The following is a 16,689-nucleotide window of genomic DNA, read 5'->3' as shown; positions in this document are numbered from 1 at the left end:
ATCTTTAGAATTGGCCATTATCGGGGGCATTTTCTGTTTTACAGACACGTCTTGTTTTAAGGATGAGTTATAACTAACATAAGTTTAACAAGGGGATGTAACCCAACCCTACCTCTAACCCTGCGTTTTACAGGTCATGTTTGTACCATGTTCAGTTCCAAAGAAAGAAGTGTAAAAAGAATTGATGACCTCAGCTGTAAGAATGTTACTGGATTTACTGAGTGCCCATACTCCTACAACTCCACCTCTGCATATAAGTGTAAGTTAGTTCTCAGTCAACCCCACCTCCGCATATAAGTGTAAGTTATTTCTCAGTCAACCCCACCTCCGCATATAAGTGTAAGTTATTTCTCAGTTAACCCCACCTCCGCATATAAGTGTAAGTTATTTCTCAGTCAACCCCACCTCCGCATATAAGTGTAAGTTATTTCTCAGTCAACCCCACCTCCGCATATAAGTGTAAGTTATTTCTCAGTTAACCCCACCTCTGCATATAAGTGTAAGTTATTTCTCAGTCAACCTCACCTCCGCATATAAGTGTAAGCTCAGGCAACCCCACCTCCGCATATAAGTGTACGTGTTTTCTCAGTTACTTGATAAGTTATCAGATTAATGTTTCGATTTCAATTGGAGTAACGGTAAACTAGTAAGGTATCACAATATACAACCATATAACAAACTGTACTGTACCGCGATATAATTCAACAGTTTCTTATCCGTTCTTATCCGAAGTTTTATGTTTTCCATTACTGTTATAATGCTTTGACTGTGTTAACTAACTGGTTTGTTTGTTTTTTATGTTTTCTGCCACACTCAACAATTTTTCAGTTATATGGTGGCGCCCAGTTTTTATTGGTGGAAGAGAGAACCCAGATACAATGTATCTGGGAAGAGACCACCGACCTTCCGAAAGTAAACTGGGAAACTTTCTCACTTATCGGCGAGAGCGGGATTCGAACCCGCGCAGTCGAACCCGCGCAGACAGAGGTGAGAGGCCGTGTGATTTTGAGCGCAATGCTCTAACCACTCGGCCACGGAGGCCCCTTAACTAACTGGTAAAATTACTTCAATTATTATATAGATTTTGCATATGTTGCCCTTTGCTGCGTTACCTTTTATCCTAGAAATGTTTATCATCGTAAAAAGGCTTTTATCTTTTGGTCACTTGAGTGACTCAGGTGACCTATGGCAAGTTGTTAGCATCCATCGCCATGCATCGTGCGTTAACAATTGAACATTTTAAAGCTTAACTACCACATCAATTCATTTCAAATTTGGTATGACCCATCTTTGGGATAAGGGAGACATAAATTATATCTTTCAGAATCCCTGCATGTCTGGGGTTTTAGGGACGGGGCAAAAACTGCCAAAACCTTTTTTCTCTATAACCGCATTAGCTATCTTAATATTTTAAGCTAAAGTCATCCACATTTAAACATGAAATGATTAATTCGTTCATTCACTGTGCATTTTCCATTTCGAGCATTATAGATGTGACGCATGTCAAATAGTTTTCCATACATACAAAATCATAATCCGTAGTGTAGATATGACGTCAAACGTTACATGCACATATATTTACACGTAGTAAGGCAGTAATATCGATGTGAATATTGAATATGCAGTGTACCTCTTCTTTGAGCAGATCAGCAGTGTTACACCAAAGCACACAGTTTCTTCCCAACAGAGGCTACCCAAAGGTATCAGGAATAAATTACATGTGCAAGCATTACACAATTTAATTGGACTCAGTATACTTTGTAATGGTCACGAAGATGTTTAATTCATGTTTTATAGTTATAGTAGCTCAAGCAACCCGACAACCAGAAAAAAAGATTCGCAGAGTTCCAGCGATCTGTGAGTTATTACATAACTTCCTTAATCCTTCACAGGGTACAGATTTGAATACTATGGATTTCTAACCTCATTAAATCCATGCTAGCATAAATTTAGTATTGATTATTGTTACTAATGGTCTTTTTTAAATTTGTCCTGCATATTTCTAGAACCCGAGTCAAGGACATATAACTGTCTCTATATGGAACTTATCTGATGAAAATACCATTATTATTAGTATTAGTGTGACCGGTCAACAGGGGATGCTTACTCCTCCTAGGCACCTGATCCCGCCTCTGGTGTGTCCAGGGGTCCGTGTTTGCCCAACTATCTATTTTGTATTGCTTGTAGGAGTTATGAGATTGATCACTGTTCGTTATCTTCACCTTGCATTAAATACAACGTTTTGCTACATATGTATTATTAAAAATTCAGTTTTGAAAAAAAAATATTTTGCGATAGAGGTATTCTACAAACCTTTTCAGGTCATGGATTGGATATGTGTTTTTGGCAGTGGCAGTAGTTGGAGTGTCCATTATCAGCTTTTTGGTATGGCGTCGCTATAAAAGAGGTATCGAGCATTATAATTCATTGACTTTGATTTGCATGAATTATAGATAAAAATACATAGATAGTATTGAAGTAAGTAATATCATAGATTTGAATTTCTTCAAAATTGATCGACAGATCTCAATAGAAGATATGCAATTTTCTTAAATTATTTCGTAATATTGTACATTGATAATACAGTTATTTAATGACGATAGCATACAGTTATTTAATGACGATAGCAGGTTGTTTTTATGTTGTTAAAAATATTTTGTTCTGCTATTTCATAACCTTTCATAACGTTTGTGATAATTTTATAGCACAACCGAACAATGGTATTGTCCGTTGGGAAAAGAACACAGCAGGTACTACTTGTCATTTACAAATCAAAATTCTTAATTTAATTGCCTTCAGAAAAAAAGGAATATTTTAATGTATAAATATATAACTATTTATACGTTGAAATGTACATGCACACATTTGGTATTGGATAGATGCTGAAGAAAATCGTAATGACGAACTAGATGGACATGGTGTGCCTTTGTTACGAGTAAACATAGGACAGGAACCCGCTAACGGTGGTAAGTAGTGCCAATTGTTATGGGTCAGAATTAACCCAAGACAGCAGAAACCATTTACTAACAATTCAACTATGTACCAATTTACTCACAATTATTTACAAAAAAAATCTATCAATGAAAAATTTACAAACTTACAGAAGCCATAATCAAAGTTCACAAAACAGTGTTCAATGTTCATTAACTGCGGTGCTGATTTACACATAAGAATAAACCGTCACAGATTGACCGTTATTTCCAATACAGTTCCCAATACAGTAACTCTGTAAAGTGTTTATTATACACAGTTTACGGTCTACCTATTCTGCAACAAACTTCTAGAGAATTTCACTTCTTGAAATTTCACATTGTCAGTAAACAGGTATTACATTATCGTTCTATTGCAGTCTAACAAACACGTCTAGAATGTAGCCCATCAAGTACAAATGTATTACACAATACAATGAATTATGGGTTCTTAGTTCCCCTGATCCCACGGATTAAGGAAGCGTTTTTAGATACTCTATTGGCCAGCATTCCTTTTTTGTTATAATAACGATAATAACGATGCTATGCTAGATGCTTCATTGAGGATTCAAGTGCGGTGTGTTCGTCGTGAAGTATCAAGAATGGGCAAAAGGTTATGCTAAACTTAGGATACCCACAGACGAGAGTTTCTTAAATTCAGTATAAGTATTTGAAAAGATAAGTGGAATTGGCATGAATAAATACATCTACAGAATTGGAAGTAAACAGTATTGTAATTTTCAAGACGAATATAACGAACAATAGTTAATCTCATCATTATTATAAGGAATACAAAAGAAAGAGTTGTGCAAATACGGACCCCATGACATACTAGAGGGGGGGGGGGGGGGGGTCAGGTGTCTAGTCAGAGTAAGCATCCACTGTCGACAGGTCACATCCACCTAGAGCCCTATATCATCATCAGGTAAACGGAGTAATCCGTAGTCAAATTAGTATGCCTACAAAAGCTCTAAAAATTGATATGAAACACGTCAGACAGCATTTTACCCAATGGTAGATTGTATCATAGATATTATCAAAAGAAATTTTACCTTAAACCCGAAGCTTAAGACATTCTAGAATGGGACACGAACCAACATTCCGACAAACTAAAGACCATACTTTCTTTACGATTGACATTTTGTCATTTGTTAGGTAAAATTTACAAACACAAGTCTATTTCATTTTAGCTGGCTTTGAGGGAACATCATATAAACCAGAGAGCTACTGCTTCATCTCTAATAAAACCTTACATCACCACTTAAGATTTTGATATGAAATATTTCTAACATATTTTCCCGCTCCTCTTCAGTCCAGAAATAACTTATACATAAAATTCACAGCTTCAAGAATTCGTTTGTTGACGTTGCCATGTTAGGTTACTTGTGAAATCGAACTTCGTTCAAATGAGCTTTTCTGATCGTGTGTTGTCCGTCCTCTGTCTGTCTGTCTGTTCATCTGTAAACTTTTTACATTTTCGACTTCTTCTCCAGAACCACTAGGCCAATTTCAACCAAACTTTGCCAAAAACATCCTTGGTTGAAGGGCTTTCAAGTTTCTTCAAATGAAGGGCCATGTCCCTTTCAAAGGGGGAAATAATCACAAAAAATGCGAAAAAAAGGTGGGCTCATTTAAAAATCTTCTCGACGAGAACCACTGGGCCAATAAAACTTAAATTTACATGAAAGCTTCCTGACATAGTGCAGATTCAAGTTTGTTCAATTCATGTCCCCGGAGATTGGATGGTGCCACAATAGGGAATCAAAAGATTTGCATACAAATATATAGGAAAAATCTTTAAAAAATCTTCCTCTCAAGAACAAATGAGTCAGAAGAGCTTTACACGATAGCTTTCTGACACAGTGCTGATTCAAGTTTGTTCAAATCATGTCCCCGGGGTTAGGTTGGGGTCAAAATAGGGAATCAAAATTTAGATAAAAATATATAGGAAATATATTTAAAAATCTTCTTCTCAACAACCAATGAGCTAGAAGAGCTGAGATTTACATGAAAGCTTCCTGACATAGTGTAGATTCAAGTTTGTTCAAAGTTTGGCCCCCGGGGGTAGGTTAGGTCATAATAGGGGATGGAAGTTTTACATAATCATGACCTCCAGGGGTAGTTTGAAGCCCCAATAGGGACTGAGGTCTTACATGCAAATATATACTACTCAAAATTTGATAAGGATCACTAGGTTATATGTGTGTAATTTACCACTAACATAACAAAAGACATAAATTTGACTCAGAAACGTGTTTACTCAGGTTATGAATGAAAATTCATGAACGGCAATTTATCAATACGGAATGCTTGAAATCTGATAACAACACCAAAAGGCATTTCATTACAAGAAGTTAACAGCAAACCAGAGAAAGAATTACACAGTTTTTGGGGATAGTTCATCATTACACTTAGTCGATGAAGTGTCAATACCGGGTATGGCCTCCCCTTGCATCAATGACGGCTTGACAACGTCGAGCCATGCTGTCAATAAGCACCCGGATGTTTCCAATGGGAAGGTTGTTCCACTCTTCCACGAGGGCGTTTCCGAGTTCTGCCAAAGTCGTGGGTTGTGCTCTACGGCGTGAAAGGGCAACCTGCAGCATGTTCCATACATGCTCAATCGGGTTCAAGTCCGGCGAGCGCGCTGGCCAGTCCATACGGACAATTGTCTCCTGCTGAAGGTACTGATCCACCACCCTGGCGCGATGAGGACGGGCGTTATCATCCATCAGGATGAACTCAGGGCCAACAGCACCAGCGTAGGGTCTAATGTGAACATCGAGGAAATCATCCCGGTACCGCACCCCCGTCATTGTTCCTCTCTCCAGGACATGAAGATATGTTCTTCCATCCCTGCTGATTCCACCCCAGACCATGATGGAACCACCACCATAACGGTCATGTTCACTGATGTTGGCATCATGGAAACGTTCACGTTGTCGTCGCCACACTCGGTGCCTCCTGTCTGTAAAGTGCAAACAATACCTGGACTCATCGGTGAACAGAACTTGAACCAAATCGTTCTGTGTCCAAGTGACATGATCTTCAGCCCAGTCCAATCGCTCCCGCCGGTGTCGAACAGTCAGAGGGACTAGAACACATGCCCTTCTCGAGCTGAGACCTGCATTGTGAAGCCGATTCCATATCGTCTGAGTGGACACATTCACCCCCGAGGCGTTCAGGAGGTCGTTACATAGGCTGGTTGCTGTCCAGAAGGGATGGCGTCGTGCCTGAAGAGCCACAAAATGGTCTTGGCGTTGGGTTGTCAACCTCTGACGACCTTCCCCATGTCGGTGTGTTGGTGTACCAAAAGTATGCTGTCGGTTCCAGGCCCTGTTTACAACGCTCTGACTGACGTTTAGTGCATTTGCAACGTCACGTTCTGAAAAACCAGCGTCAAGCATTCCAATACATCTGCCCAATTGTTCTGTCGTCAGGCGACGCCTTACACGTTGAGGGGGCATTGTGTTGATAAACGTAGTGTAAACACTCAAGTGAGTTTGAAATTTTAGAAAGAATCAGACACCGATGCCTGAGTGAAAATCGTGCAATGGTAGCAAAAGCATAAACTGTAATGAGAAACGCATTTCCCATGGCATGAAATGCACGTGCAAGTTTGTTGAAGACGTTTTTGATTTCACTTGAACACAATATTGCCAGTTATGCAGTTATTAATTTTTTAAACAGAAAAATATCTATGATCCTTATCAAATTTTGAGTAGTATATATGGAAAGTCTTCAGATATGGGCCAAGGTGACTCAGGTGAGCCATGTGGCCTATGGACCTCTTGTTTTCATATGGCAATGCTATCGTACCCAGTCTTCATTTATCATAAACACAACTGGTTAATAGAAAATAAATCATTTCTCTCGACATGAAATAAGTCAAGAAATTCTGGGTATCTGTCTGACGTGTTTCATGCCGATTGTTAGGCAGTTTTTGGCACACTCATTTTGACTACAGATTACTCCGTTTACCTGGTCAAGATATAGGGCTCACGGCAGGTGTGACCGGTCGACATGGAATGCTTACTCCTCCTTGGCACCTTATCCTACCTTATCCCACCTCTGGTATATCCAGGGTCCGTGTTTTCCCAACTCTCTATTTTGTATTGCTTATAGGAGTTATGAGATTGGTCACTGTTCGTTATCCTCACCTTTCATGAAAGCATACTCTGAACATCGCCCCGTTACTTCGTTTCACACTTCCAAAACAGAGTGCTCAGGACCTGACTGATGTCCCGTGAAGTAATGCAATACTCAAACCTGTCTAAACAAGATTTTATTATCTTAATTGGAATGATTCCAACCAAAATATTTAACTAAACCATTTTTTTGAAACAGAAGTAAACAGACTGGCCCAACGTCATTCTGTTGTTATACATTTTGTTTAAGCATTGCTTTATTGAAGAACGTCAAGATCATATTCTATTTCAATTCAGTTTTAGAAATATATTTAATAAATCTTTCCATAAAATAGTAAATTATCCTTATTTACAATGAACATCAACTTCCAAATAATGGTTAGTCAACTTGTCAAAAAATTTCAACTTTCGATGTAAAAAGAAAACCCAAAAACTTTATTGCATTTTGTTTCTGTTTGTTAGTCCTCACTTTTACCTCACCTGAGCTGAAAACTGAAGTTAGCTTTTCTGATCTCCTGTTGTCCGTCGCCTGTCTGTTCGCCTGTCTGTGAACTTTTCCTATTTTCAACTTCTTGTCCAGAACCACTCGGCCAATTTCAACCAAATTTGGCAAAAAAACATCCTTGGGTAAAGGGCTTTCAAGCTTCTGCAAACGAGGGGCCACGCTTTCTTCAAGGGGGTGGGAGGGCTCCGTGGCCGAGTTGTTAGAGCATCGCGCTCAAAATCAGACGGCCTTTCACCTCTGTCGGCGCGAGTTCGAATCCCGCTCGCACTGGTAAGTGAGAAAGTTTCCCAGTTTACTTTTGGAAGGTCAGTGGTCTCTTCCCAGGTACATTGAATCTGAGTTCTCTCTTCCACCAATAAAAACTGGGCGCCACCAGATGACTGAAAAAATTGTTGAGTGTGGCGGAAAACAGCAAAATAAACAATCCTTCAAAGGGGAGATAATAACAAAAATGCAAAAATAGGGTGTGGTCATTAAAAAGTCCTTCTCACAAGAACCACTTTGTCAGAAGAGCTGATATTTACCTGAAAGCTTCCTGACATAGTGCAGATTCAGGTTTGTGCAAATCATGACCACTGGGGGTAGGATTGGGTTACGATCGGGGATCAAAGTTTCACATACAAATATATCGGGACAATCTTTAAAAAGTTTCTTCTCAGAAACCGTTGGGCTAGGAAAATACAAATTTACATGAAAGCTTCCTGACATAGTGCAAATTAAAGTTTGTTTACATTATGACCCTCGGGGGTAGGATGGGGCCACAATAGGGGATCAAAGTTTAACACGTAAATACATAGGAAAAATCATTAAAAATCATCTTCGTAAGAACTACTGGGCAACGAAAGTACAAATTTACATGAAAACTTCCTGACTAACATAATGTAGATTGACAGTTATTTGATATTGACCTGACAGCTTTCTGACATAGTGCAGATTCAAGTTTGTTATAATCATGGCCCCGGGGGTAGGATGGGGCCACAAGGGGGGTCAAAGTTTTAGATACAGTAATAGATAAAATCTTTAAAAATCTTCTCAAGAACCATTGAGCCAGAAAGATTTATATTTACATGAAAGATTTCTGACATAGTGCAGATTTAAGTTTGTTAAAATCAGGGCCCCCAGGGGTATGATAGGTCCACAAAGAGGGAACACAGTTTTACTTACAAATATAGGGAAAATCCTTAAAAATCCTCTCAAGAACCAATGAGCCAGAAGAGCTGAGATTTACATGACAGCTTTCTGACACAATGCTGATTCAAGTTTGTTCAAATCATGTCCCCCGGGGTTAGGTTGGGGTCACAATAGGAGATCAAAGTTTTACATAGAAATATAGAGGAAGAATCATTAAAAATCTTCTCAAGTTCCGATGAGCTAGAAGAGCTGAGATTTACACAAAAACTTTCTGACTTAGTGTAGATTCAAGTTTGTTCAAATCATGGCCCCCGGGTGGGGAGGGGGGGATGGGGGGCTAGGTTTGGGGTCACAATAGGGGATGGAGGTTTTACATTATCATGACCTCCAGTGGTAGTTTAGAGCCCCAATAAGGACTAAGGTCTTACATGCAAATATATATGGAAAGTCTTCAGATATAGGCCAAGGTGACTCGGGTGAGCGATGTGGCCCATGGACCTCTTGTTTTCATATCACAATGCTATCGTACCCAGGCTTCATTTATCATAAACGCAACTGGTTAATAGAAAATAAATCATTTCTCTCGACGTGAAAAAAGTCAAGAAATTGTGGTATCTGTCTGACCTGTTTCATACCGATTGTTATGCCGTTCTTGGCACACTCATTTTGACTACGGATTACTCCGTTTACCTGGTCAATATATTGGGCTCACGGCGGGCATGACCTGTCTGGGTTCTGGCTTCTGGGTTTTCTCTTCCATCAATAAAAACTGGGCGCCACCAGATGACTGAAAAAATGTTGAGTATGGCGGAAAACAGTAAAACAAACAGTCCATCAAAGGGGAGATAATAACAAAATTGTAAAAATAGGGTGTAGTCATTGAAAGATCTTTCTCACAAGAACCACTTTGCCAGAAGACCTGACATTTACATGAAAGTTTCATGACATAGTGCAAATTAAACTTTGTTTAAATTATGACCCCCAGGGGTAGGATGGGCCACAATAGGGGTCAAAGTTTCACATGCAAATGCATTAAAAAAAATCATTAAAAATCTTCTCGAGAATCTCTGGACTATGAAAGCACAAATTTACATGAAAACTTCTTGACTGACATAGTGTAGATTCACAATTGTTCAAATCCTGACCCTCGTGGGTAGGATGGGGCCACACTAGGGGATTAAAGGTTTACACTGGCACACTGGTTTTGACTACGGATAACTCCGTTTACCTGATCAGGATATAGGGCTCAAGGCGGGTATGACCGGTCGACAGGGGATGCTTACTCCTTGAAGGCACCTGATCCCACCTCTGGTGTGTCCAGGGGTCCGTGTTTGCCAAACTATCTATTTTTTATTGCTTATAAGAGTTATAAGTTTGATTACTGTTCCTTATCTTCAACTTTCATATGTGACGTGTGATACTGACATGTTATAAACTGTTGGGAAGTGGGCTAGAATCCGACTTAGTTGAGCACTGGAAGAGACAACTGTTCCCATCATCTGTGTTTTTCTCTGTTTTACTTTGAATCGAATTAATATGACGGCATAAAAAATTCATATTTGCAGGTACTGAAGACAACGACAATCGTGTCGAGGCAAAACTTGATGTTAGCACAGAGAGCAGTGACATGAAAGAGATGCTCAAGTTATCAACAGCTTTATTGATACAAAGTCTTAAAAATCCTGATGAAACTTGGACAACAACAAAAATTATTTATCATGTCGAAAACCTGATAAACCAGTGTCAGGATGCGAGAGAAACTACTCTATTGGTGGATTTTATTAAAAAAATAAACGAAGATGTATTAATCCAAAACACTTTAATTCAATGTGGACCAATAATGCTCGAATTGATTTCCTCAGTTCAGGAAAGATATAAAGCTACGAAAGTTCTTATCAAGGATGGATGTGTGTGTTTCATTATGTGTTTTGCTGAATGCCAGGATTTGCAGAATTTTGTAACCGATCTTCAAAAAGGAAATAACGATTTTACGAAAGATGTGTCTAGAATTTTAATGAATCCCACATTCTTGAGTGTCTTTGACATAAACTCTGAAGTCGTCACATGGAAAGCAACAGAAATCAAAGTTTACAAAGGTTTGAATACTTTAATTTATTTCATTCACTTAAATCGTATGCTTAAGTGACATTATTCCATCAAATTTTGTGAGTCATCTTTATGTCCGTTGTTGGAACATTTTACACTTTCAACATGTCTTTTCTACTAGACCAGTATCGACCAAACTTGGCTCAAGGCTGAGGGAAAATTACACAATATTTTCATTCAAATGAGGGATATAATCCTGTCTCAAGATAAAGTGAACTAGGACGTTCTAAGTATTCTTTTGTAAACATCTGGACCAGAAGTCTTCTAAATCAAATCTAGAACTCTATGAATACAGAAGCGTAGATTTATTTTAAAATCAGGTTTGACAATGTACGATAGGTATTCAACTTGTTTCTACATTACGATGAGTATATGGTAGAGATTTCTTTAAAATGTTATCAAGGGAACTGCAAGAGTGCATTCCGTCAAATAGATACGCAACCATCGTTATAAAAAGAAGGAAAAAAACTATGACTGCGTAGGATGAAACCATAATAGGTGGACTGGCGTTTTACATTCCATTTGTATATTGTATTGAGGAAGCAGATGTCTATGATATGAAAAAGTCTAGTCTTGAATTCATTGTTGGGGGAGGGGAGGGGGGGGGTGAAAAGTCATACGCTTTGATGTTGTCAATTTGGAATAAGTTTTAGGATTTAAAATTTTTGTAAAAAATTCTTTGGAATACTAGTAATTTAGAATCCACATTTGGTACAATGCGTCTGAAGTTTCTTCTTCATAGCAATTAATATTTTCGTGAGGAGCAACGATAGGGGCTTGGTGGAACACTTACTGGATCCAGTGATGTATTTTTGTTTGTAAAGTTTTTGAGAAGTTTTTGAATCCAGTATAGGTATTCATTCGTCCCATTCACTTGGGTATTGAATATATTTAAAACACCTGAAGCGGGATTTTGAAGAACTCTGTCTTTTAAAAGGGAACTTGCAGTATCAGTTGAATTACGAAATGTGGAATTAAAGTTCGTTCGATTGGTTGCTTGGTTGTATATTGTTTAACAGCACGTTCAAGAATATTTCACTCATATGGAGACGCCAGTGAAGAGCTGTATTATTCAGGCCTATGCTTGGCGCTTAAGGCCTTTGAGCAAGGAGGAATCTTTATCGTGCAACACCTGCTATGACACGGGGTTTTGGTTTTTGCTGTCTCATCTGAAGCACCGTCCCATTTAGTCGCATTTTACGACAAGCAAGGGGATACTGGGGACCTATTCTAACCCGGGTCCCCACGGTACTCCTTTAGCATACAGTTGTAATAATGAGCCTTACAAAGACAATGATGGTACAAGCTTTGTCATCTGGAATCAATACATATAGGAGTTATGAAATTGTTCGTTATCTCCACATCTTCATATTCGTTATGCATAATTATAGTATCACTTCTGGTTTACCAAATGCAGAGGATTGTAAGCATTTTCTTTTAACTTGTCTAATAAGACATTTCAGTATTTCTCTTGTATTTTGTATCCATTCTGACAAGGTGTCAAATTATTCTTTTTCATGTTTAGATCACTGTCTGGTATAATCTTTGACATAATTCAAAAGAGAGACTAAGTTTTGTCACCAGTTAAATGATATTGGCTCTCTAAATTTTGGAACTCTTAAAATGGGTGACTTTATATCGTGATTTTCAACTATATTGACCCCATCAGTAAAGACAGGTCCAGTTTAAAATCAGCCTTTCGCAAATTATATGGTCGTTATAACGATCTAGTTTGCCAATACAACCTATCATTAGGTCAAATGCTGTCTGACGTGTTTCATGCCTATTGTTAGGCCGTTCTTGGCACACTCATTTTGACTACGGATAACTCCGTTTACCTGATCAAGATATAGGGCTCACGGGGGGTATCACCGGTTGAAAGGGGATGCTTACTCCTCCTAGGCACCTGATCCAATCTCTGGTGTGTTCAGGGGTCCGTGTTTGCCCAACTATCTATTTTGTATTGCTTATAGGAGTTATGAGATTGATCACTGTTCGTTATCTTTACCTTTCATTCATATGTAGAATGCATGGTATGCAGTACGCACGTTTGAAATTGATATTTCATGATACATTCGCGTTCAATTTCCATTTTATTCCAAAAATTGTAAATCTAAGAATTGGTATCAACTGGGAGGAGGAAACTGCATGTTATTACAAGTTCATTTTTATTCCTATGGTGGGAAAATGGGATTTTGTGAAGTGACGAAGACCAGAACATAATATCTAGCAGTTTATTCAGGTATTTGTCCAACTGCTTTTTTGATTACTACAAAATACACATGAAGCGATTGTTTTTCAATGACACAAAGTCTTAGCACCGCGAAAACTTATTCAAGTTGTTTTCCTTGCCTCTCCTTTAGAAAACTGAAAAATACACAGTCCACATCCCTTCTTTTAACGGTTAGCACACCGGTAATATATTGGGCACAGACACCATAACAAATTCTCATCTGTAGTTTGTTAACATGATACGTGGCTTGTTTGTAGATTAAATGTAATCCGTTTATGAAATGACTAACAACTCTCCACACCTTGCTCTAGGTCGCATATGTCGCATATGACATAACACAAGATGCATATCGCAAGATTGAAATTCGGTAAATTCAATCTCGAAAACTACGCAAAACACTTCCTTTAAAACACAATCAAATTCATTTTTGGCATGGAAAGAATCAATTTTGCACAAAACTATTTATTAACATGCGCTATGTTCTTTCAGCTTACTAGATCAACAAGTCTACAAAATATAAAATCATATTGAGATATCTTTACATGCATTATTACAACAATTTTTGTAGTGAATCAATTTTTCTATATTCAATTTATTTGATAGCATCTAAAGAGGGGCAGTCGATACAACTAGAAAGCCCATTAGCTGGAACTTACAGAGATACCTTTGAAGATGATAACGGTAAAAAAAAATAGAATTATATATTTTGTTGAATGTCATTCGCTTTCTGACAGTGCATTATTGAATATGTACATACATGTACGATTGAATTGTTAGCTATTTTTATTTGAAATAGCATTTTGCTTGTTGAATAATGCTGATAAAATGTTTCCCTATATCATATCATTAAAAAGATACTGGAGCTCGTAATATATCTAAACAATTTGTCGAAATTCCCATTTGTAATAATTGTGTTCCTTTATCTGCTGACCTGTTTTTATATTCTTAAGAGGCATGCTTTATGTAAAAGCTTCTACATGACAAGGCAAAATAAATTCCCCTTCAATTCGACATTTAGGTATATCGAGGACGTACTATCTATTGACAATTATAATTTTCATTCATATGTCGATTCGATATATCCCAGTGAACTCGAAATAAAAGACAACATAGAGTCTTCAACATTTGCTTAGTACTTAGATATTCTTCATCGTCAGATGTTCATATTTAGGTAGTAGTATTCCATTATCAGCTGCATACATGTTTACATGTTTGTCTCTCAAGTGATTCGCTACGCAAGAGCTTTTACATATTTGCAATTGTTTGTCGTCCGTTGTGTGTTAACAATTGACACTTTTTAACTTCTTCTTGATAGTACTTATTATGAAACTTCATTGAGACAAGGGACATAAATGGTAAATTGCAAGACTCTAGCACACAAGGGGCCTTAGGGACAGGGCAAAAACTGCCAACAATTGACCAATTTTCAAACATTTTCTCTACAATCGCACATGTTTAAGAAACACTAAATGCGTAGTGATGTACAATAGGACAACCTCTACCAAAATTGTAAATATCAACAGGGGATGCTTACTCCTCCTAGGCACCTGAGCCCACCTCTGGTGTGTCCAGGGATCCGTGTTTGCCCAACTATCTATTTTGTATTGCTTGTAGGAGTTATGAGATTGATCACTGTTCGTTATCTTCACCTTGCATCATGATCCCCAGGGTAGAGGTTCGGACACTAGGGCAGGGTCACACTTGGTATATAGTGTTTATGTGTAAACATTTGAATAACATATGTAGTGCTACCAATACTAAGTGGATATTTACGAAGAGCAGGTAGTCAGGTAGTCATTTACCAAAATTGTAAATTTGATGATTCTTGGGGTAGGGGTTTTAGCATCAGAGTGGGTCCGAAATGGTCAGTTATTAAATGTGTGAACAATAGAACAATTTTAACTTCTTGATAAATATTATCCGAATTCTTTTCAAATGCGATATGATGCATTTTTCGACAAAGGGCGATACATTGTAAATTTAAAAAATCCTCCACCCCGGGGGCCTTAGCGGCGGTGCAAATATTGCCAAATTCGATTAATTTAAAAAAAAAAATCTACAACAGTATATCTTTATTAAAGAAACAAAATGCATAGTGATGTAGCACAGGAAGGCGTCTACAAAAATTGTAAATTTGATTCCTTGGGTAGGGGTTCTGACCCCAAGGTGGGTCCCAACTTGGTATATAGTGTATATGTGTAAAATATTCAAAAACATCTTTAATGCTTTTGATACTAATTTCAAACTACTTAGATATTTAGAAAGAGTGGTAGCACTTTACCAAAATTGTAAATTTGATGATCCTAGGGGTTGGGGTTTTCGTTTCAAGATAGTTCCAAAATGTTCAGTGATGAAATGTGTTAACAACTGGACATTTTTAACTTGTTGATAACTACCATTCCAATTCTTTTCAAATTTATTATAAAGCAATGTTTGAACAATGGGAACATACATTGTGGATTTCAGGACTCTTGGTGCAAAAGTCCTGAAATCCACAATGTATGTTCCCATTCCCATTAGGACTTACAGGCAGGGCAAAAACTGCCAAAATTGACAAATTTTCTAAATCTTCTTCTGTATAACCGTACATGTGCAAGAAAAGCTAAATCCATATTGATGTAGAGCAGGAAGACCTGTAGAGTAGGAAGGCCTCTACCGCAATTGTAAATTTCATGATCCCCGGGGTAGAGGTTCTGATTTCAGGGCGGGGCCAAATTTTGTATATGTGATGTGTATAAATAAAACATTTAGATAATACCTTTTAATGCTATTGATACGGAAATAAGTAGATATTTAGAAGGAGTGGATAGTCCTTTACCGAAATTGTAAACTGCACGATCATAGTGGCAAGGGATTTGGTTCCAGGTTAGATTAAAAATTATCATAGCGATATTTTCTTTATCATTTGAAATACTTCTCGAAGTTTGCTGATATAGTACGAAAAGTAAATGCTTATTTAGGAAAAGCAGAAAATTATGTACCAAAATTGTGAATTTCACAACACCAGGGTATTGACTCTAGGACGGATCCAAATTAGTCACTTTGTGTTAAGGTATACAAAGTATAACGACCATATTTCATATCTAGGGAATGGATGATGAGGTTTTTGTAATCATGGTAACATTTTGAAGGGTTTATCAAATATAATTAATCCAACATACTAATTTCAAAATTTGTAAAGGGGTCCGTGTTTGCCCAACTCTTTGTTTTGTATTCCTAGTAGGAGTTATGCGATTGACCACTGTTCGTTATCTTCACCTTTCATCAACCGATTATTTCATATTATTTGATAGAATCTTTATTTCGCTTTACATATTCATGAATTTTTACAAATAATTACTGTATTCTGATTTCACAGAAACTGGAACACCAGTTAAAGCATCCAGTGCTCGTAAGTTTATATTAAATAAACCAATTATTTCATGCTATATCATATAAACCGACGTCTCCATAATTATGAGTGAAATATTCTCGAGAGGGACATTAAACAATATACAATCAATCATTGAAACCGAATATGCATTGATCATTTCCAATAATGTGTCTCTTTATTTCGCTTTACATATTCATGGATTTCATTCACTAATATTGAGTATG

At 37.6% G+C, this 16,689-nt stretch overlaps 1 protein-coding gene across 8 annotated transcripts in view; it reads left to right on the top strand.

The window, feature by feature from the left end:
- The window catches only part of LOC125672979 (uncharacterized), a 61,433-nt gene that overhangs the window by 4,118 nt on the left and 40,626 nt on the right, over positions 1-16,689 (top strand). For 4 of the 8 annotated variants that reach the window (XM_056159603.1, XM_056159602.1, XM_056159599.1 and 1 more), the window contains exons 4-12: positions 134-259; positions 1,646-1,700; positions 1,798-1,857; positions 2,322-2,407; positions 2,706-2,750; positions 2,880-2,966; positions 10,319-10,849; positions 13,696-13,773; positions 16,451-16,483. In XM_056159603.1, the coding sequence (XP_056015578.1) occupies positions 134-259; positions 1,646-1,700; positions 1,798-1,857; positions 2,322-2,407; positions 2,706-2,750; positions 2,880-2,966; positions 10,319-10,849; positions 13,696-13,773; positions 16,451-16,483 (1,101 nt within the window). The remainder of the gene's footprint in view (positions 1-133; positions 260-1,645; positions 1,701-1,797; positions 1,858-2,321; positions 2,408-2,705; positions 2,751-2,879; positions 2,967-10,318; positions 10,850-13,695; positions 13,774-16,450; positions 16,484-16,689) is intronic. The other 4 variants (XM_056159597.1, XM_056159601.1, XM_056159600.1 and 1 more) reach the window with 4 other exon arrangements.

This window comes from Ostrea edulis, chromosome 3 (genome assembly GCF_947568905.1).
Source record: "Ostrea edulis chromosome 3, xbOstEdul1.1, whole genome shotgun sequence".
NCBI classification, from domain to species: domain Eukaryota; kingdom Metazoa; phylum Mollusca; class Bivalvia; order Ostreida; family Ostreidae; genus Ostrea; species Ostrea edulis.
The sequence above is the reverse complement of the archived record's forward strand: the minus strand, read 5'-3'. Positions and strand labels throughout refer to the sequence as shown.